Genomic DNA, 24,562 nt, shown 5'->3' with positions numbered 1-24,562 from the left:
AAGAGAAATAAGTTGAACATAACTATATTTGTTATCACTAATATTGATAACAATATCTGAATTATATTAAACAATGACAAGAAAAACATAGGTTAGCTTTTCTATAATGTATCAACATAACCAAAAGGCAAGATAACAGATATAGCAGGCTGTAATTTTTTCTTTTTATCTCTTAAAATGCCTGACAGAGCTGAAGGTAGCCATATACTTTAAAACTGTTCTAAAAAGTTAGATTTCTTCCCAAAGCAACTGTTGGAAAAAAAAAAAAAGCAATGGCTTTCGCACAGCTCATTATCAAAATTCACTAATATTTTATATTTTTGTAATAATAAATGGCAACTGTTGTCACCAATTGTAAAATAGCACTGTACACAGATGAACCCACGTCTAACTATTTTTAGGAGCTAACACAATTAGCTCAAGAACTGTTACACTGAAGCGGAAATATGTGATTTGTGGATGCTTGTGGATGAGTCCCTCACTATTCTCCAGTTTCTATTATTTATAGATTCAGATAAGAAGGAATAAATAAGCATAACTTTAAGGGAATGATGATACAGGAATGAAGCACACAGGTGAATAGAACTCATAAAAATGTAGAAAACAGAGAAAACACTACAGCTTTAAAGATGATTTAGGGATACATAATTGGATGCTTCAAGCAGAGATAATGTCAAACACACTGCATTAGTTGATTTCTAAATATACCTAAGCACCAGATTCAATTTTTAAAAACTTAAACCATTCCTGAGAAAGAAAACCAGACTATCATACAAAAAAAATATTAATAAGTAGCTATCATCCACTAATTTTGTATGTATCTATTAAAACTCCCTAATTAATCAGAAACACACGTGTGATATACTAAGAGAAAAAAGTGTAATATAAAATTATATATATATAATAGCATTATAGTTATGTATTTAAAAAGACAGACATGGCTATGTAGAGTAGAAAAAAGGGTTAGATGGTAAAACAATAAACTATTAATAATAAATTTCATTAGGATGGTGGGAGTAAGAGTGATTTTTACTATAGATTTTAAAAGATTATATTAATATTACTTTATAGTTCAAAACTTGCAGTATTGTTATTTAACATAATCAATTGTAGAAAAAATCTACAAGAAGAAAAAGATGTCAAAATGTACTTTTTACACCTACTTACAACAGTGATCAATCACAGTGTTGTAATGTATACAAAATTGTTTGTTCTAATATTTATATTATAAAAGCTATCCCGGGCTTCCCTGGTGGCGCAGTGGTCGAGAGTCCGCCTGCCGATGCAGCGGATACAGGTTCGTGCCCCGGTCTGGGAAGATCCCACATGCTGTGGAGTGGCTGGGCTCGTGAGCCATGGCCGCTGAGCCTGCGCGTCCGGAGCCTGTGCTCCACAATGGGAGAGGCCACAACAGTGAGAGGCCCGTGTACAGCAAAAATAAATAAATAAAATAAAATAAAATAAAATAAAATAAAAGCTATCCCCTAAGAACACCCTCAGCCGCATTCGAGGTTATCACCAATGGGAGGGAGGGGTGAAGAAACAGGTACTGTGCCACGAAGTGGACATCTCAGTGGCCATTTTATTTACGCTGAGACCTGTCTGGCGTGTCTAGCACATGAGCATCGTCCTCTGTGTGTGTTGCATCAGGTGTGCTGTGACAGAAAACGTTTGACACCCCTGTATCACAGTGTCATCGAGAAAAGTGAGCAATTGCTTTTTTTTACTTACTTTCCCATTGCTGACAACAGCTATTTCTCCAGGATGCAATTTAAGTACATCTTGACAGAACAACTGGTGAGTTCGAAAAATATTCACTCCAATGGTATTATATTTTTTTTCAAAAGCATTTTTATCCATTCCCTAAGGTAGAAGTTAAGAATGATAAAACCAGTAAGAGAACAGTAAATACATTAAATAATTTTTTAAACATAGCCTACTTTAATATATTAGTATAAAATTTAAAATTATATTAACTTGTGATTTTAAAAAGTACTATTTTGTTCTGAAACCACATTTAAAAAAAGAATCTTTCTTTGGCAAGGCAATTACAATATCTGTAAATCCTGTTACGAGTAGATAAGAGTTTGCTACTCATTCTTTGAGACTTTTGGGTGGATTACTGATTAGTAAAATGCTTGGAAACATCAATTTAAATAAAATTTAACATTAAACAATGAAATACAATGTTTATTAAATTCTGAATTCAGTACCTCCATTTTGGTGTGTTCAATTAAAAAAAAATACTGTTTAAAATAGAAATACTCTGCTCATTCCATTATACCAATCCCATGAAACCAATTTAGTAATAGTGCATTTAAACTCTGAAATACAAAAGTAATCTTCTCCATCTCAGTGTGTATCAAACTTTCATATGCATACAAATCACCTGGGTGTAGATCCGGGAGGGCTTTACATTCTGACTTTCTATCACGTTCCTTGTACTCCTGCAAGGTCAGAAATGTTCCCCTGTGCTGTCCAACACACAGCCACAGATGGGTACTGAGTGCTTGAAATGTGGCTAGTATGACTGAGAAACTGAATTTAAATTTAATTTAATTTAAGTTTAAAATAGCCACATGAAGCTAGTGGCTACAGTGTCAGACAGTGTAGCTCTAGATCTTTATTTCCAAAACCTCTGTCTCAGTCAACCCCTCTCTGACCACAAGCTGCTGACCTTCCAGCTCATTCATCCCAGTGTCACCAGACCAACCATTACTCAACCCTTTAGTCCACTGACCCTATCACTTATTTACTGTCCATCACACTTCCCATATTATCATTTTCCTCCTAACCAAGTTATACCCCAGAGCCCTTTACTATAACAAAAACAGTCCATGCTCACCTCCCTCGGATGCTTCCCCTCAGTTATATTCACCTGGCAAAACCGCAACTCTGGTTAAACACAACTCTGCTTACTCTGCAACTGGATCCAAACAGCTTTACGACAGTTGGAGAAAAACATGCAGCCAACATTGATCTCACTTTCAATTTATGGTCATTAACCTCAAGTGCGCCCTCAGAAATCTTACTATAATGTTTTTAACTCACTTTCTCACTCGCAGAATAATAGAAAAATATTTGACATTTTCTCCTCTACCCTCGAACCTCTAAGAGCACCTACTCCTATTCTAATACTTAGCTAATGACTTGACCTTCTTTTGAGAACAAAATCAATCAGAAGTAAAGTACTCATCTTGCTACCACCAAATAAATCTACCCCATTCTTCGGCCAATATTTACAGCTTGTGCACTGGATCCCAGCAGCTCTTACCTACGCAAAAACTATCCTCCCACTTTGCTCCGCTCCATATCATCTTTCCTCATTTTCTGGATGGACTGTTTCCATCAGCATACCAAAAATAAATGAAATCATTCCATGACCTCAAGTCCTATTCTAGCTACAGAATATTTCTCTGTCCCCCATATAGGAAAATCCCTTTAAAAAGCTACCTATACTTGCTGTCTTTGTTTCCTGATTTCCTATTCTCTCTTGAATCCAGTTCACATTTATACCTATCACTTCGCTGAAACTGTTCTTATCAAAGCCACCAATGACCACCTTAACAAATAAAATGGTCCATTATGAAGCCTAATTTCAAGAAATATGGCATAGTTTATCATGTCCTCCTTGAAATACTTGCTCCAGGTGGCTTCTAGGATATCACACTCTCCTGGTTATCTTCCTAACTCAGTGGCTGTTCCATCTGTCCCCTCTACTGGATCATCCTTTTCTTGGGTTCCTCTACATGTTGGAATGTTCCAGAGCTCTTTTTCAGTCCCTCTGTTCTCCAACCCCTGCCCCACTCACGTCCAAGGTATTTCATCCAGTTTCTTAGCTTTAAATTATATATAATGTTGATGACTCTCAAAACAAAACAAAACATTATACCCTCCACTGATTCCTACACTTATTTACTAAATTGTCAACTCAACATCTCCACTTGAATGTCCAACAGGCATCTCCAACTTAAAACATACAAAACTTAACTCTTGATCCCCTATGTATCCAAATCTTCTCTTCATCAAGACTTCCCCATCTCAAAAAAAAACACACCACAATTCTAGCTGTTCAAGCCAAAATCCTTGAGTATTACTTTCACATGTCACACACAATTGTCAGCTCATCAAGCTGACTACAGTTGTAACAAATATTATGTATATACCATCTCACCATGTCCACCACCAATATCTACTCCAAGACACCATTATTTCTTACCTGGATTGTTGCAATAGCATCCTAATTGTTCATCCTATTTCCACTCTTGTTTACATACTATCAAATCTTCACATGGCACCCAGAGTCATCTTTTTCAAGATTATTTATCTCACAAGATTCCTCAATGACTTTCCATTATACTCAGAAAAAATTTCAATTCCTTACTATGGCCTATGAGTGCTTGAAATATCTGGGATTATGTTTGTGAACTCATTTCCTACTAGTCTCCCCATCACTCTATTTTGGTCATGATGACCTTCTGCCTATACCTCAAACCTGGCAAGACTATCTCTGTGTCAGGCCTTTAGACCTGCTGTGTTCTGAACCTGGTATATTCTTCTCTGTAAGAAAGTCTGTAGACTTTCCATGGCTTGACTTCTCATTTCATTCAGAGCTCTGCTTAAACATCAGCTCTTTAGAGATGACTTCCCTTGACCACTCCAGCTAAAAGAGCATCCCTCAAACTGTTTACTTTCATATATTTCTTTATATCTTTCCAATACCACTTACCTGGTCTTTCCCATTAAAATGTAAGCTCCATAAGAACTGGGACTCTATCTGCCTTGTTCATAAGTATTATCTCCATTGTCTGGTAGACAATCAATCAATATTTTTTGAATGGATTAATGAATCTTTCTTCCAGAGGATCAGCTTCTGTCTTTAGAATTTTCCCTGTACTGGACCCCTTGAGTGAAATAACTGAGGATTATTCACATAATCCTTTAACCCCTAATTCTTCACATAAGTCCATATCCTAACTAGAATGCCTTTAACTTTAAGGATCATGAAGCAGTAGTTGAAATATATGAAATTTGATTTGTTAAGTGCCTCTATGCAAAGCTGTATCATGTAACATGCATCTTTTCCCACTGTAAAGGAAAGTTTATTATCCCCGTTTGATTATACTTAATGATTTTTTAACATGACATCTCCAAGCACACTGACTTATACTTTTGAAATATGCAAGATACTTATTTATTATTTCAAACAAATAGCTACTGACCTCAGTAAGGAATGTTTTAATTTTATCTCCAGAGTAAATAGCTGTAGCAGTTTCTTCCTCTGCCAGTTTCCTGAGAAAGTTTCTCAAAAAGCTGTTTTTCAGCGTAAGAAAAGCTGCCAGAATTCCTCTGGAAATAGCTGTGTTATCTTCATCTATTTTTGATGTAGGATTATAAATAACTCCCAACCGACCATGAACACTTATTTCCTGCAAAACACATTTATAGGTGAAAAATATCAGTATCTTACCTATCCTTTTACAACGGAACTTTCTTCTTTCCAATTAAGTTTGCTCGCTTTACCATACAACATCTTTCACTGTCTTCCTGTTGGATGTATTGAATGCGGTATACCACTGAAATAGTCTAAAAACAATCATTTTATTAACTAATTCTCTCCTCTTTGCATCATGATTTTTTTGGCCTCTTTTTGTATGTGTGTGTGTAAACTAACACACATAAAAATGCACAAAATAAAGCTGTAGAGCTCAGTCAATTAACCCACAAAATATTGCCCAGGTCAAGAAATAGAGCACTGCCAGCAACCCAGACAACTTTCATATCCCCTGCCAATTACTTCACTTTCCCACTTTCCTAAAGACAACCACTATCTTGTCATTCATAGTAATAACATTCTTGCTTTTCTTTATATTTTACCACCTATGTTTTCATCATTAAACATTTAATCTATTTTGAACATCATATGAATGTAATCGTACACTACATATTCTTTTGTGCTCTTTTTCCACTCCACTTGATTGTGAGATTCACCAACACAGTTTTGAGTAGCTATAGTTACTTTTTTTTGGTACCATAGAGAATTCCATATGAATATACTCTCCTTTATCCACTCTACTGACGCTAGACCTTTGAATTTTTTTCACTTTGGCACTCTACAAACACAATATACATATCTTCAACTTCAGAAGATGTTAAAGAGTTTTTCAGGATAGTTGGACTAATTTTTACTCCCACCAGCAACATGTGAAAGTCCCACTACCCCAGAGCCTCATAAACATTTTGTATTGTCAGATTTTTTAAGTCATTCTGGTGGATGTGTAAAGATATCTCATTAGGTTTAATTTGCTTTTTCTCATCACTAATGATATTAAACATTCTTTAACATGTTCATTGGCCTCTTTTCTGATTTGTCTGTTGAATCTTTTGCCAGTATTTCATTGGAGATAATTACCTTTTATGTACTGAGTTATAAGGGTTTCATTTCTAAGACTTGAGTGCTTTCTTGGTTATCCGTATGCAGATAACTTCTGCTACTCTGTGGCTTGCTCTTTTGTTCTCTTGCTGGTGTGTTCTGACAAAAAAACAGTCCCTAATTTCAATGTAGTTGAATTTACTGGTATTTTTCTTCATTGCTACTGGGTTTTGTGTTCTGTTTTACAAATCTTTCCCTTCTCTCAAGTCCGAAAGATAACCTTTGTTACCTTTGAGAACCTTTATTATTTTGCTTTCTATGTTTAGATCTCTATCCATTTGGAATTGATTTCTGAGTGTGATGTGAAAAGGAGAGAGTTTAAGAGACCACCCTTACTGCTCTTTAAGGTCAACTCTATCATAAAGCACGTGTAGTATATACATGGGTGTGTTTCTGCATTCTCTATTCTTCTTTCACTGCTCTATTTTTCTATCCAAATTGTTTTCAGTTATACAGCTTTATGAAAGATCTTGATACCCAGTGGAGCAATTATCCTACCTTCCTCTTCTTGAAGAGTAACTTAGTTATTCTTGGTCCTTTGAATCTCTATATAAATTTGAGAATCAGCTTGACAATTTCCATAAAACACACTCAGATTCATATTGGAATTGCACCTAACCTATACATCAATTTGGGGAGAACACCTTTAAAATACTGACTCTTTCGATTCATGATTATGGTATATCTCTCCATTCATGTAAGACTTCTGAATTTTCTCTCAATATTTTATTGTGTAAAAGTCTTAAACATATTATGTTACATTTATTCCTAGCATTTGATATTTTTGATAATATTATAAGTGATATTTTTATTTAAAATGTATTTCTTATTTGTTGCAAGGCTTAGACTTAATTCTGGTATACTGACCTGTTAGGCAGCAACCTGGTTAAACTAAAAAATGAATTCTAATAATTTTTTGTGGATTTATATGTATTTTCTGTATAAACAATTTGGAAAAATGACAATTTTAATTTTTCCTTTTTGATTTTTATACTGTTTATTCCTTTATTCACTTGTTTACAATTTTTGCACCTATGTCCATGAGTAAGAGTGGCCTACAGTTTTCCCTTCTTATATAATGCCCTTTTATGCATTTGGTTTTGAAGTAATGCTGACCTTATACAATGAGTTGAAATGTATTGCTTATTTTTCTATTCTCTGGAAAAAAATTTGTGTTAGATTGATGCTTGGTACAGTTTACTAGTATGGTCATATAAGTATGGGGTTTTCTCTTTTGAATATCTTAAATTACAGATTTAATTCCTTTGATAACTAAAAATGCCTTCTTCCTACCTCTGTCATGTCCACAGAATCTTGAGTAACATCCCCTCTTTCTATCAGAGCACTGACTGATTGGGTCTACTTCTCCATATTTCTTGACCGGTTTTACCATGTGTTTCTATCAATTCTATTAGTCTTTTCAAAGAACCAAATTTTGGCTTTGTGGACCTTAACTACTGTATTTCATTACTTTTTGTTCTTATCTTTATCTTCCTTTTCTTTTACTTTCTTCGATAAAAGTTTAAGTTGCTGTTTTTAAATTTTAAGATTTGTGCTTAGATGACTGACTGTTCAACCTTTCTTTTTTTCAGATATAACATAGTTTTAGTTGTATCTGTCAAGTTTTAAAGTCATTCAAATCTTAATTCTTCCAAAAAATATTTTCAAATGTGCATTTGTGTATCAACAGGTTACACCGAAGCATTTCTTAATTTCCAAATATACAGAGATATTCTAGTTTTCTTTTGGTGATTGATTTCTAACTTAATTACACTGTGGTCAAAGAATATACAGTTGATCTTTCAACAACACAGGTTTGAACAGCATAGGTCCACTTAAAAACAATTTTTTTCAGTGATAAATATGACAATATTACATGATCTGTGGTTGATTGAATCTGCAGATGTGGAACCTTGAATACAGAGGGCTGACTATAAGTTATAAGTGGATTTCTGACTGCTCAGAGGGTCAGTGTCCCTAACCCCTGCATTGTTCAAGGGTCAACTGTACTTTGTATAATTGAAGAAGATATAACAATTGTGAATATTTATGCACCCAACATAGGAGCACCTCAATACATAAAGCAAATGCTAATAGTCATAAAAGGGGAAATTGAGAGTAACACAATAATCGTGGGGGATTTTAACGCTACACTTACACCAATGGATAGATCATCCAGACTGAAAATTAATAAGGAAACACAAGCCTTAAATGACACATTAGACCAGACAGACTTAATTCATATTTATAGGACATTCCACACGAAGCAGCAGAATACACTTTCTTCTCAAGTGCACAGGGAACATTCTCCAGGATAGATCATATCTTGGGTCACAAATCAAGCCTCAGTAAACTTAAGCAAATTGAAATCGTATCAAGCATCTTTTCGGACCACAACGCTATGAGATTAGAAATGAATTACAGGAAAAAAAACTGCGAAAAACACAAACACATGGAGGCTAAACAATATGCTACTAAATAACCAAGAGACTACTGAAGAAATCAAAGAGAAATAAAAAAATACCTAGAAACAAATGACAAGAAAACATGATGACCCAAAACCTATGGGATGCAGCAAAAGAAGTTCTAAGAGGGAAGTTTATAGCAATACAATCCTACCTCAAGGAAAAAGAAAAATCTCAAACAACCTAAACTGACACCTAAAGCAACCAGAAAGAACAAACAAAACCCAAAGTTAGTAGAAGGAAAGAAATCATAAAGATCAGATCAGATATAAATGAAATAGAAACAAAGAAAACAATAGCAAAGATCAATAAAACTAAAAGCTGGTTCTTTGAGAAGATAAACAAAACTGATAAACCTTTAGACAAACTCAACAAGGAAAAAAGGGAGAGGACTCAAATGAATAAAATTAGGAATGAAAAAGGAGAAGTCACAACTGACACCGCAGAAATACAAAGGATCATGAGACTACTACAAGCAACTATATGCCAATAAAATGGACAATGTGGAAGAAATGGACAAATTCTTAGAAAGGTACACCCTTCTAGGACTGAACCAGGAAGAAATAGAAAATATAAACAGACCAATCACAAGTAATGAAATTGAAACTGTGATTAAAAATCTTCCAACCAACAAAAGTCCAGGACCAGATGGCTTCACAGGTGAATTCTATCAAACATTCAGAGAAGAGCTAACACCTATCCTTCTCAAACTCTTGCAAAAAATTGCAGAGGGAGGAACACTCCCAAACTCATTCTACAAAGCCACCTGATATGAAAACTAGACAAAGATATCACAAAAAAGGAAAATTACAGGCCAATATCACTGATGAACATATGTGCAAAAATCCTCAACAAAATACTAGGAAACAGAATCCAACAGCACATTAAAAGGGTCATACACCAGGCTTCCCTGGTGGCGCAGTGGTTGGGAGTCTGCCTGCCGATGCACGGGACACAGGTTCGTGCCCCGGTCTGGGAGGATCCCACATGCTGTGGAGCGGCTGGGCCCGTGAGCCATGGCCGCTGAGCCTGCGCATCCGCAGCCTGTGCTCCGCAACGGGAGAGGCCACGGCAGTGAGAGGCCCGCGTACCAGAAAAAAAAAGGGGGGGGGTCATACACCATGATCAAGTGGGGTTTATCCTAGGAATGCAAGGATTCTTCAATATACATAAATCAATCAATGTGATACACCATACTAACAAACTGAAGGAGAAAAACCATATGATCATCTCAATGGATGCAGAAAAAGCTTTTGACAAAATTCAACACCCATTTATGATAAAAACCCTCCAGAAAGTAGGCATAGAGGGAACTTACCTCAACATAATAAAGGCCACATTTGACAAACCCACAGCCAACATCGTTCTCAATGGTGAAAACTTGAACCGCTTCCACTAAGATCAGGAACCAGACAAAGTTGCCCACTCTCACCACTATTCAACACAGTTTAGGAAGTTTCAGTCACAGCAATCAGAGAAGGAAAAGAAATAAAAGGAATCCAAATCAGAAAAGAAGATGTAAAACTGTCACTGTTTGCAGATGACATGATACCATCCACAGAAAATCCTAAAGATACACCAGAAAACTACTGGAGCTAATCAATGAATTTAGTAAAGTCACAGGATACAAAATTAATACACAGGAATCTCTTGCATTCCTATACACTGACAATGAAAGATCAGAAAAAGAAATTAAGGAAACAGTCCCATTTACCGCTGCAACAAAAAGAATAAAATACCTAGGAATAATCCTACCTAAGGAGGCAAAAGACCTGTATGCAGAAAAGTGTAAGATACTGATGAAAGAAATCAAAGATGATACAAACAGATGGAGAGATATACCATGTTCTTGGACTAGAAGAATCAATATTGTGAAAATGACTATACCACCCAAAGCAATCTACAGATTCAGTGCAATCCTTAACAAATTACCAGTGGCATTTTTCACAGAACTGGAACAAAAATTTTACAATTTGTATGGAAACACAAAAGACCTCGAATAGCAAAAGCAATATTGAGGGAAAAAAACAGAGCTGGAGGAATCAGGCTCCCTGACTTCAGACTATACTACAGGGCTACAGTAATCAAGACAGTATGGTACTGGCACAAAAACAGAAATATAAATCAATGGAATAGGCCAGAAAGCCCAGAGATAAACCCATACATCTATGGTCACCTAATCTATGACAAAGGAGGCAAGGATATATAATGGAGCAAAGACAGCCTCTTCAAAAAGTGGTGCTGGGAAAACTGGACAGCTACACGTAAAAGAATGAAGTTAGAACATTCCCTAACACCATACACAAAAATAAACTCAAAATGGATTCGAGACCTAAATATAAGGCCAGACGCTGTAAAACTCTTAGAGGAAAACATAGGAAGAACACTCTTTGACATAAATCACAGCAAGATCTTTTTTGACCCACCTCCTAGAATAATGAGAATAAAAACAAAAATAAACAAATGGGACCTAATGAAACTTAAAGCTTTTGCACAGCAAAGGAAACCATAAACAAGATGAAAAGACAACCCTTAGATGGGAGAAAATATTTGCAAATGAAGCAACTGAGAAAGGATTAATCACCAAAATATACAAACAGCAGCACATGTAGCTCAATATCAAAAAAACCCCACAAACAACCCAATCAAAAAATGGGTGGAAGACCTAAATAGACATTTCTCCAAAGAAGACATACAGATGGCCAACAAACACATGAAAAGATGCTCAACATTACTAATTATTAGACAAATGCAAATCAAAAGTACAATGAACTATCACCTCACACAGGTCAGAATGGCCATCATCACAAAATCTACAAACAATAAATGCTGGAGAGGGTGTGGAGAAAAGGGAACCCTCTTTCACTGTTGGTGGAAATGTAAATTGATACAGCCACTGTGAAGAACAGTATGGAGGTTCCCTAAAAAACTAAAAATAGAACTACCATATGACCCAGCAATCCCACTACTGGGCATATACCCTGAGCAAACCATAATTCAAAAAGATACATGCACCCCAATGTTCACTGCAGCACTGTTTACAATAGCCAAGACATGGAAACAACCTAAATGTCCATCGACAGAAGAATGGATAAAGAAGATGTGGTACATACATGCAATGGAATATTACTCAGTCATAAAAAGGAATGAAACTGGGTCATTTGTAGAGATGTGGATGGACCTAGAGACTGTCATACAGAGTGAAGTAAGTCAGAAAGAGAAAAACAAATATCGTATATTAATGCATATATGTGGAATCTGAAAAAATTGGTATAGATAATCTTATTTACAAAGCAGAAATAGAGACAGACGTAGAGAACAAAAATATGGATATCAAGGGGGAAGGGGGAGGTGGGATGAATTGGGAGATTGGGATTGACATATATACACTATTGATACTATATATAAAATAGATAACTAATGAGGACCTACTGTATAGCACAGGGGACTCTACTCAATGCTCTGTGGTGACCTAAGTGGGAAGGAAATCCATAAAAGAGGGGATATATGTATACGTATAGCTGATTCACTTTGCTGTACAGTAGAAACTAACACAACATTGTAAAGCAACTATATTCCAATAAAAATTTTTTTAAAAATAGTTATTACTGATGCAGAAAAGAAAAAGAAAATTTCATGAGATTTGCTTTATAGCCTAGCATCTACAAATGTTTTTTAAATGTTACATTTGTGCTTTGCAAGAACATATACTAAGCAATGTGTACTTTTCTATCAATATCCATTAGGTCAGGTTTGATTATTTTATTATTCAAATACTCTATACATCCCTACTTATTTTCTGTGTACTTGGTTTACTTGTTATTGAGAGAGGTATGTAAAAAAATAGTACAAACTGGGGGCTGGTAGTCCAAGATCAGTGTGCCAGCATGGTCAGGTGCTGTTGAGGACCCTCTTCTGCTCTATATTCTGCCGATTTCTCCTTGTATCCTCACATGACAGAAAGAGAGTGCGCTACCTCTTTGACCTCTTCTTGTAAGAGCAATAATCCCATTTATGAGGACTCCACCCTTTTGACCTAATTACCTCCTAAAGGCCCCACCTCCAAATATCATCACATTGAGGATTAGATTTGAACACATAAATTTTGGGGGGACACAAACATTCAGTACATACACACTATTAGACCTGTAAATGTATGTCCAACTGCAAGGACTAGCAAAGAATATATAGGTCATGAGTCACAGAAGACATGTAGGTTTTTCTTTTCCTGGGCAAGGTTACCCATTCTACATGGAGAAAGAATTTGAATTCCTGTCTTAATCTCCTTAGCACCATGTTCTAACCATGTCAAGGTACTGAAAATGTTAACATGAAGGGAAATAAAGATTTAATGCATGTTCTTCATATTGCTTTCTCGAAATTACAACAAATTAGAATTTTTGTAGTAAGAGTGTCTAAATACTCACCAGGTGATTTAATGCATTAAAAAGCAGTTTTCTCCCAGATGGTTTGTCAAAATCAGCAATAATCCAGAAAGTAACTGAAGAAATTACATCATCTGAAAGTTTCAAACAGTTTGGTCAAACTAATTCTTCTTAAAATCAAACTAAAGACAGGGACATTTCCAGTTAACAAAATATATAAAAATAATAACAATTTTTAAAATGAATCTTTCTGAAAATAAGCAAATATTGGTAAAAATTACATACACACAGAGTGAAATACACATAAAAATGTTAAAAGAGTAATAAGCTTTATATAAACTCAGATACCAAAAAGAAAGAATAGTCCCCAGGAAACACATCTGTGAGATACTCTTGCCAATAGGGAAAACTGTATCATGCTTATCAAAGTTCTACTGTTGCCAAGCAAAAGTGCCTTCCAGCTACACTTGTAAAAAATAATGATATTTATACCTCACATATATGTAAAACTGGATACAATATATTATTAGCAGATATTGAAAACAGCAATATTTATTAGTTTATGATTCATGTATTTCAAAAATTCTGGCTATTACTAACTTGGCCTAATTCACATCATCTTATGTCAAAATCAATGCAATTCTTGTTTCAGAAACATCTGAAAATTTGGAAGCCACAGGAAGAAATAATTTTTAATTCTGCAGTCACAGTTAAATGGGTTTAATTTCATCCAGCCTCAGCATATAACACCTGAAATAATACCTTGTCTGGCCATCATTAAAACCTATAGAAAAATCAGTCCCTTAGATCTTATGACCCACTTAAAACAACTGTAAAATGTGTGCTACACCAAAAACCTACACCTGAATAGATGTGAAGCTACAGTTATTACCATACCCAGTAATATATAACTATGCAAAAACTGGTTTTGGTTAATGAAAAAAATATAACAAAAAGAAGGATAACATCGATTCTACTTGCAATCCTTCAGAAGCAATTTGAGAGTAAGGTAGTGGCACATTCTTTTCAAAGAAGAAAGGTAAAGAATTCTCATGCCTTTTTAATGTCATCACTTTTACCATTACGACTAGTAAACTGAGAACTATTTCAAAAGTGCTAAGTAAATTTCTCCCAACTCTTTTATTTCTTTACATATTTACATAAATGCAAATAAAGAAATCGGGTGTTTCTCAGTTAATAAAGTCTTCTTTTAAATTGCAAGAAATTTAACCAAAGGGCATTAATTATGGCCTAACTTATTCTGATGCTCAGAAGCAATTTTTGAAATATAACCCAGAACCTGATAAATATATTTCCCCTATTTTTTATTCCCTGTTTCTCTGCCTCCTTTTCCCTTCACTTGACACATTCAGGACCTTAGCCTGCCATAATATGGAACTGAATTAATTATATTTTATTATTTGTTGGTTATCTTGTAGACAGACCACTCTATGAACATAAAATCATAGATCTGTTCCAAAGTAATTCAAGGGCCATATAGTCCTAATTTGGATTCACTCCACAGCATTCTCAAAAACTAGCTGTCTGCTTAAATCTCTCTCATATATAAAAATTTACCCCTTATTACATAGTAATTCCATCTTTAGATCACTCATTGTTAGAAAGTTACTGCTTTATATACTGAAATAACAATCAGCTTTCTTTTATGTTTCATGCATTCGCTCTTTTTGTTCTCTCTAGAGCAAAGCAGGTCAAACAAAACAAAGTGAAACCAAAACCAACCAAACTCCAATTATCTTCATCTGTCTGAATAGTTCATGGTCTCTAACAGAACTGTGGTCACACTGAAGACTTTCCTATCTAGGCTAAGTCCTTATTTCCAAAGATGTTCCTGTCTTGGCTCCCTTTCCTTTGGTTATGACCCTTAACTTAAGCAAAACATCCAGACGTTGTTTAATCAGAATACAGAACTATTCTCCTCTCATCGGGGAATTACACTTTTATTCATGCCTGATAAGATTATCAGTTTATTTAATCTTGAAAGGGTTTTTACTACCTTCCTAAAAAGGAGAAAAATGGAATAGCTTGCTTTAAAAAAAAAAAAGGCAAGAAACCCTCAAGATTAACCCCTCTGCATACACAATTAGCTAAGATAGGAGGCATCACATTTTCTCATCACAGTCCTTATATTCTAATAATTTTCAAATCCTCAAATTGAAAACCAGGTCTCCAGTCAAATATCAACATCTAGAAACGTATTATGCAAGCATTTAATAAAATTACAAGTTTTTGCTATTTAGGAATAAATTCAGAAAAATAAAATATGCTTATTACCTTCCTGGGTTACATAATACATGTTCTCTGCAATTACAGCACTCTTATCTTGTGAATCCAAGAAGGAGAAAGTAGAGAAATCTTCAACATCAGCAGTTACTAAAAATTTTAATATTAAATGTTAAATAATGAATTAATAAAACATTCACAACTCAATAAACATTTATAGGAAAGTATATGGAAGGATTATATTACCTGATGTAGATATTAAATTAAGGTACTGCCATTGATTGTGCAAAATCAAAGGATTTATACGGGGCACAACATTATCTCTATCCATAAGGAAGTCAATTGCATTTGTTCGATCATTTAATGTACCCTAAAATAATAAAATATTATTTAGGTAATATATGTGATTTATATGCAGATGTTTTAAAATTATGCAGAGAATACATTTAAAGACTACTGAATCTAAAATAAGTCAATAAGTAATATGCAATTTAGGATTCTTATAATAAATTTTCCTATAAAACTGTGAAGTTTCTTTCCAATTAAGCAATTTTTAGATGCAATTATGCACAGATAAATTTAATTACTACTTTAAAAATCATTACTAAATGATCAGAATGGAAATTTTTACACAATTAACTTTTGCTATTAAAAGATATTTTTAATATAAAAGTCCTCTATAAATATCATTCATCAGATATTTTCTCATACATGCTTACCTACCATAAAAACTTCCTTTTGTAAATATGCAGTTTCATCCATCATTCTGTGAAGAACAGCCATTTCTAGTTCCCTAATATTCAGCTCTTCATGGTCAAAGGATTCACCATTATAAAGAGCTTGAGGCAAAGGACCCAGGCCAGTCATCCTGTAATAGCTTGCTCCTGCCTATGCAATTAAAAAATACCAGAGAGTTAAACAGAATATGTTTGTCTGAAAAAGAAACACATAAACAAAGAAAGGGACACGGCCACATTTTTGTATGTCATTAAAAAATGTTAATTTTGCTAATTTTATCTGTCCTTTCCAAACATTATTTAAAGGAAAGTAATTTACCTACATAGAACAAGTCAGAAAACTTTTTCTGTAAAGGGCCAGATACATATTTTAGGCTTTGTGAGCCATCTGGTCTCTGACACAACTACTCAATCGTGATGTTATAGTGCAAAAGCAGTGACACACAACACACGAATGAGTGAACGTGGCTGTGTCTCCAAAAACCTGTATTTATAAAAACAGGTGGTAGAAAGGCTGGATTTGGCTCAGGGGCTGTAGTTTGCTGACCCCTGATAGAGAGTATGACATTACTTTAAAAAATGCATTTACCTGCATAAGAGATTCATTTATCACTATATTCATTCGTTTAGTTAACATTTATTGAATTCAAGCATTTGGCTAGACTTTGTGAATACACAGCTGAAAAATCTGCCTTCAAGGGGCTCACATATATACAAGCAAAACTGAGGCATATACCAGATTGTACAGGAGCCCAGAAAAGGAATGACTAAGCTTGAGTGTGGAGGGGAGGGATCACAGAAGGCCTCTGTTGGGGAGGGACACTAAAAGTCTTAAAGGATGAGCAAAAATATGCTAGGGAGATAAAGTGGAGAAAGACATTCCCAGTGAGAAGAGACAGCACTGCAAGGAATAGAAGGGAAGAGACATATGGTATATTTAGGTAACGGCAAGTACTTTTCTGTGTTTACAGTGGGAGGAGTTACACAGGGAGAAGATATGGAGTCAGAGGGGATGGGGAGAGAAGACAGATCATGACGGTCCTCAACATCTGGATTTTATCTTGTGAGTGATAAAGCATCACTAAACAATTAATTCATTCACTACTCAACACTTCAAATGATTAAAACTGTCATTATAGCCAACATATTCACAATTACCCTATGAAGCTAAGGACTACTATTATATCCACTTTACAGATGATAAAACAGTCACTTCCAATGCCACATAATGACTACACTTTGGAAACAGACTTTGTACTTACATCTGTTTGACCAAGAGTCTGAACTCTTAACCACTGAACTATATTATCTCTGCATTTATTGGACATTTACTGTGTATTAGGCAATGAATGCATAAGAATGATATTCAAACTCTGTCCTAAGAAAACATAGTTTAACAGGGGGAGAGATGGATACATTAAAAATAAGTGTGTGGCTTCCCTGGTGGTGCAGTGGTTGAGAGTCCGCCTGCTGATGCAGGGGGCACGGGTTCGTGCCCCGGTCCGGGAGGATCCCACATGCCACCGAGTGGCTGGGCCCGTGAGCCATGGCCGCTGAGCCTGCGTGTCCGGAGCCTGTGCTCCGCAACAGGAGAGGCCACAACAGTGAGAGGCCCGTGTACCGCAAAAAAAAAAAAAAAAAAAAAAGGTGTGAATAGATATCCAAGGGTACTAGGGAGGGCATGGTCAATTCTACCTAGGAAGAGGGCTCATGACAAGAAATACAATCAGATTTGCTCTTTAAAAAAGAATATAGTGGTGACAAACAGAAGGAAGAGGGTGGGAGAACATGCACTGGGGGCGGTGGGTCAGGGGCTACTGCAAAAATACAGGAAAGAAAAAGCAAGAGCCAGACAAAAATCAGTGGTGAGAAGCAAGGAGAGAATGAGGCAGTTTCTGAAATATTTAGTTGACAAAACTGACAGAACTTGATGACCTACTGTTTGGGAGGGTATGAGGGAAAAGAAGTTGGACAACTATCAGGCTTCTAGTAGCCTGAGTGCCCTGGGAGAATGATGGCGCTACCCTCTAGGATAAGGCACAAAAAAGAAAAAAAAAGGTTTGGGGTAACAAGAAAGACGATGGGCATGGTTTTAAATTCATTTAAGACGCTTATGGGCAATCCCCCAGGCAGCTGAATACATGGTTTTGGACCTTAAGAAGGATATTGCTGCTAGAAATACAGCAGTTTTCCCCTGTGATTTTTCAGTTAGGCAACCTGTCTATTACAAAAGCTTTAATTACCACAAATAAGCCATAACACTGAATTCTGTACTTTTAGCCTACATGTCTATTCTGAGCTGTAGACACAAATATCCAATCACACTTCACATCTCCTATGGAACTCTCACAGGCACCTCAAATTCAGTATGTGAAAAACTGAACTTCTGTTCTTATTTCCCACTTGGTTTCTCTTCCACCTCTTTCCATCTTGGCAATGGCATTACCACCATCCCAGTGAGTTAGCTGAACCCTGGGAGCCGTCCTTGACAATTTCTCTTCTCCTCTCTCCCCTTTCCAATCCAGCAGCAGGTCCTGGATTGTATTTCCCAAATACCTCAATTGTGTCCGTTTTTCTCTGCCTCTACTCTTCCAAAAACCTACTAGCCCATCTCTCATCTCTCACCTAAATGCTTCCTAATCCATCTTACTATGTACACTTCTACCCTCTGACAATCTATTCTCAACAACGGAGAATGCTCTTTGGAGAAAATGCATGTCACTGTCGCTTCACTGCTTAATATCTTCTCAGGTTTTTCACTGTTGCAAAGGTAGTCTACTGTTTTGAGTTCACAAGCTTGTTAATTAACTACGGCTCACCACACTCTCTGTAATCAGGCCCCTTGCTTACACCTCCAGCCTCATCTTAGAGACTTCCCTCTACAACACAAACAACACATACTTGCTACATCTACTCAGTAGTAACACCAAATTTCTTCATTCCTTCACATTCAGGACATCCTAACGTTTTTCTCTGGAATGCTGACTACCTACCACTTCTTTGTCTTCTTTTGTCCAACTGTCCTCCTACTTCTGCACTCGGCTTTAATGTCACTGCTTCAGGGAAATATTCTTATCCACCTCCACCCCGCCCCCCCAAAGCTCCTCTTTTATTCTATGTATTGCATATTGGGTGGGCCCCTTCTAATAAAGACTCATGTCCATCAATTTGGGGAATTTCTTTGTGGTATTTCTCTAATGCTTTCCTTTGTTTTCTCTGTTCTTCCTGAATCTTGTGAATTGAAGACTGTTTACCTTCTTACTTCTCATGTGTCTTTTTTTTTATCTCTGTCCCATTAAATTTTTATTTTATTTTTAATTTTCAAAAGATCTTCCTTGTACTCTATTCTTTGACCTCTTGTGTACAGAATACTGTAAGTACTCAATAAATGTTTGTTGAAAGAAAAAATAAAGTTTGGATATAGAGAGAAAACTACAGGAATATGAGTTTAGGGAATAAAGGCCTAAAACATTTATTTTCTTTGTGATACAGTAATCAGAATGATTTTTGAGGTATTGAAGAGAAAGGTGAAAAGGGGTTTATAGGACTGATGAATGTTTAGAATAACTCTTGGGAGGAATAGGTAAGGAATAAAACCAGGCACAACTAAAGGATTGTAAGTAACACAGAGTCCAATTGAAACTGGAGATTAAGTAGGCTTGAGAAAAATGCAGAAATTAAGAAATGAAGATATCATTACAAGACAGTCTTACAGGGAGAGAGGAGTAAAAAAGGAGCAAACAGAAGACTGAACTCACACACAAAAAATGGGATTCAATATTTCTGAGGAGTGTACTGAATCCTTCATCTTCACAAAAATCCTTAATGTTTTTCATAATTCCAGGAGAATATGACTACAGGTATCTTAAAACTGGCAACACCATAAAAATATTCATTTCGCAGCTTAACTTGCTAAAGAGTAAAAGTGGATTTCTGATAAATATGGTAGATTTATCACACATGCTCATCTCCATTCTGCAAGTTTCACTATGCCAACTACAAATTGGCACTTGCCACCTACCTCTACAAGGATTAAATCATGTGCTGCTGCAGCTGTTGACCTTCAACACCCCCTGAAAGGAGTTCAGGTGGAGAGCAGAGATGAGGCCCTCTGTGCTCTGAGAAAAACTGGCAGAACAGGTCTTCAGGTGGATATTTTCAGGAGCCAATTTTATGAGCCCAATTCTTATATCTCCTCGTATCTAGAAAAGCACTAAAATCCTTCATGGTGATGTCTGCTCCTCGTGACTAGCAGTAACCTTCACGAGACTAGCAGAAACCTCTGCAAAAAACATGTGCTTAATTGCATGTATTCCCCCTGTCACCAAAATCACATGTATTCTAACCTTCCCCCCTGCCTATTAGGAGCAGTTTCTCGGAGCTATCTGAAATGCCGTCTCCCGGGCTATAGTCCTCATTTTGCCCCAAAGAAAACTTAACTCGTGACTCTCATGTGCATTTTTTTAAGTCGACAACTAAAATGAGAGTATAATAATAAAAATCATGATGACAACGATGATGATAACAACAATAACAAGATATGAGCCCACAAAGAAAAATGGGAGAAAAGGTAAAGAGTAGATGACCAAAGTAGAAAGGGAAGTCACTCCCGTGCAGACAGAAAGGGACGTCAACATTTTCAGAACCCCTGAGGGCTAAAAACCTAGATTATCTTAGAAGGAGAAGGTAAAGAGCAGAGCATGAAGTGTGGAAACTTGTTGAGAGTCTGTATGCAGAGAAGTTGTACACCAAGGCCCCTCTCTCAATCCTGACAAGCTAAGCTATTCTGCTTCCCTTTACTCTCTGTTGAAATTGAATCACAAAGGCTCTAGATTTGGGGATTCCAGGTATAGTGGAAGGCTGAGAAAGGGGATGGAAACAAGACAGAAGACTGAGGAAAGTTCACATTCTTTCAACCCAGCCTATTACCACATCCTATTTCTAGACATATCCTATCCCCTCGTTTCCCACATCTGCACCCTTTCATTTGCCACATATACTCCTTCTAAGAGGAAAATAAAGAATTCTCATTTGAAGAAATCAAACGCTGCAACAGAATGCCAGCATTCGAAAAGACACTTATTTGTTGGTCATCTAACTGAAAAACCCGACTCACTCCCCAAGTGAGGCCCGCCAACCGAAAAGACCCGTTTATTTGTAAGCAGCTTTTTACGGTTTCATACTTACATGTCAAAGACAACCAGACATCGTAATACATTTGACAAATGCTTCAAACACAAAAAAAGAAATCAAACTGGATGAAGCTACAGAAGGCAGAGATAGTGCAGGGCAAAGAACAGCACATCAAAAAGCTAACATTCTTAGATTAAAAAACTGTGCTCATGAAAGAAAAACTGGACACTACAAGAAGGAATAAAAGAAGAAGAAAAAGTAAATAATTGCTCAATCCAGAAGATTCAGAAAGAACAGAGAAAATACAGGAAAGGAAAGTATTAAAAAATAACACAAAGAAATTCCCACAATTGATGGACATGTATCTCCATTAGAAGGGACCCACCAAACACCCAATGTGTTAAATGAAACAGGATCAAGACAAAGACATACCATGAAATTTCCAAGCAACAGGGATAAAAAGATCCTAAAAACTTTCAAACAGGAAATATAAATAAATAGATCAAAGAAAGACAAAGGAGTCAAAATCAGATCGGTATCATTCGTTTCAGTAGCTTATTAGGAGCTAGGAGAGAGTAAAAGAAAGCCTTCAAAATCCATACGAAAAATGATTACCCAGTCCAACAATCAATAAAATGCAAATATAAAATAAAAATCTTTTATATAAAAGAGATCAAAGAATTTTTTTCAGGCATACTTGCTTGAGAGAGAAGTAAAAGCAAAATAAATAAAAAAGAGGAGAGGCACAGTGTTCATGAAGCTGGAGAAAAAGCAGAGATCCAATGAAGGAAAGCAGCAAAGGCAGATCCAGAAATGACAGCTGTGCTTCAGGTGCAGAGGACGTTCAGTTTAGACAAAATGCAGAGTGGCTGCAGAAGGGCATTCTTGGGGCTGGTGTGTGTGGGGCAAACTGCTGGCTTGTTAATGGCTATGTTTGTTTGTGTAAGGAGAATTCTAGATAGGTTATCTGACCAATCTCTTGACTATCTCGATATATTTGTAATAGGTAGAAAACTACGTGAATGAGTAAAAATGGAGTAACCCTTAAAGCTAGAGAAAAAAAGAAAAGTTGTTAAAAAACAACCATAGTACTTGACTTACTAACAAGGAACACTTAGAAAGTCACACTCACACTGAATATTCATTTAACCAAAATGTGTTAAAAACAGATCTGATAATCAGCTGGTTTGCAACTGCACAGGACTTTCCAATTCTTATTGTACTGAAATACTTTTGCACCTGTCTTGGGATGGCGATTCCCCACATGAGAACTACCTTGACCGCTTTCCCAGACCATCCATGTCAACATGATTCAGCTATAAGCAAGTCAGTATCAGCCTCAGCATGAGGGCTTCCAAGACTCCATTCCAGTTCGAGGATGTGCTTTGATTGATTCTTTCTGATTGTTTGCTCTTGAAGCCACAACAGGTTTAAAATATTTTAAGTACTACCACTGGGACTGGAGGAGACTAAGTGAAGGTCAGGAGGTGGAAGAGAGCTCAACCTTCAATTACTGTAAGACTCAACAAGTAATATCTAAAAATTAAAACGTGCAAACTTGAGGAATACAAAAGAATAAGAAGACAAGATTCCTTTCCTTAAAGTACTTATAATACAGTTGGAAATAAAATTTACAGCCAAATATATTATGTATAAAAAGGTAGTTAATAGGAAACAGTAATATGGGGTTGTGAACACCAATATCTGAGGATAACATGGTGTTAGATATTTTCACGGCAACTGATATAAATAGTATGTTTTGGCTATATAAAATTATCTCGACTTAAAAATTCACTTGTATCACATCATATGTTGCTGTTGCCTTTACCTAGAATACATATGAATAAATGAATTCATTTATTTCCACATAAAAGTTAGAGTCTTGTTTGTAGAGCCATTCAGCCACTCTTTTGATTGGAGCACTTAGTCCATTTATGTTTAAAGTAATTATTGATAGGTATGTACTTGTTGCCACTTTTTAATTGTTTTAAGGTTGTTTTTGTAATTTTCTGCACTGTAAATTCTGAGAAGTATGTGTTTTGGTACTTTTAAAAAAGCCAATAGTGGCAACTTAAATACTGTATACAACTTGTGTCATTCAAAGGTATAAATTCCCCTTTTTTCTGAGGGTCTAAAATCTAAATCATGAGTTAATTACACTGAGATCATTTATTCATGAGATTATAGTAAAAGTTTCTTGATCACATTTTTTAAAATTTGCATTCCAGCTTACCTTTCTTTCACCATCATATTTAGAATAAATTCCCAAAATATCCCAAATATTAGCATGAGGAAATTCATTTTGGAGAACATCCTTCACATTGTCCACAGTGAGTATACTGTGATTCTCTACTTTTTGGTACATCTGTGAAAATAAAGATATTATCATTAATTTCCACCCTACAGTAATTAGTTTTCTTTCTTTCCCTTAGCATGCATATTTATAAAATAAAGAACATATTTTATATTTTATAAGTTCTAAGCATACTATATACATACATATATATACACACATGATCCCCACACATACACAAATAAACCATTTTAAGAATACAATCTATTATCCTATAGTAAAAATGGTTTTGTGAATATTCTTTAGCTTTCAAAATACAATATCATATTTGTATATTATATTCTATTTTGGTCAAACCAGATGCTATGACTCTTAATAAAATAATGGTTAACTTTATTTAAAAAGATATGTATAAAATATTTTAAATGACTTATTTAAGAAATGTTTTATTTTCATTTCCAATTGCTCTTTAGTAAATATCTTAACTAGATTTTCTCTGTACCTCCATTCTTCCCCCAGTCTCCAATATTCTAATCATACTGGCATAACGTAAGCTGTTACTCCTTTATTTAGGGTTTTGGTTTTTTTTTCATTTCTCCCTTCATTACAGATCCTCTGCTATGACCCAGGCACTGTTCCACATGGGGAAAATGACAGCTCTGCCTCAAGAGAGAAGGTATCTCTGAGCAGATGACTCACTGAAACATAAATATGCTTATGTTATGGGGAAAGAGCCTACCAAGCAGAGGGAACAACTACTTAAGTACAAACACCATTAGGTAGCATTCTGATATATCAATTAAGAATATTATTTTTAGTCCCAATTCACTTAAATTATTATTTTCAGAGACAATCCTCATATTATGGCTGAC

The 24,562-nt window shown here is 35.7% G+C and overlaps 1 protein-coding gene across 1 annotated transcript in view; it reads right to left on the bottom strand.

Annotated features, from left to right (window-relative positions):
• The window catches only part of UGGT2 (UDP-glucose glycoprotein glucosyltransferase 2), a gene marked incomplete at both ends in the record, with an annotated part of 167,521 nt that overhangs the window by 63,724 nt on the left and 79,235 nt on the right, over positions 1–24,562 (bottom strand). Inside the window, 7 exons of the mRNA XM_079721667.1 lie at positions 1,732–1,863; positions 5,223–5,429; positions 13,326–13,417; positions 15,579–15,677; positions 15,774–15,897; positions 16,251–16,415; positions 23,631–23,762. Coding sequence (XP_079577793.1) covers positions 1,732–1,863; positions 5,223–5,429; positions 13,326–13,417; positions 15,579–15,677; positions 15,774–15,897; positions 16,251–16,415; positions 23,631–23,762 — 951 coding nt within the window. The remainder of the gene's footprint in view (positions 1–1,731; positions 1,864–5,222; positions 5,430–13,325; positions 13,418–15,578; positions 15,678–15,773; positions 15,898–16,250; positions 16,416–23,630; positions 23,763–24,562) is intronic.

This window comes from Hyperoodon ampullatus (assembly GCF_949752795.1).
Source record: "Hyperoodon ampullatus genome assembly, chromosome: 16".
In the NCBI taxonomy this organism is placed as follows: domain Eukaryota; kingdom Metazoa; phylum Chordata; class Mammalia; order Artiodactyla; family Ziphiidae; genus Hyperoodon; species Hyperoodon ampullatus.
The sequence above is the reverse complement of the archived record's forward strand: the minus strand, read 5'-3'. Positions and strand labels throughout refer to the sequence as shown.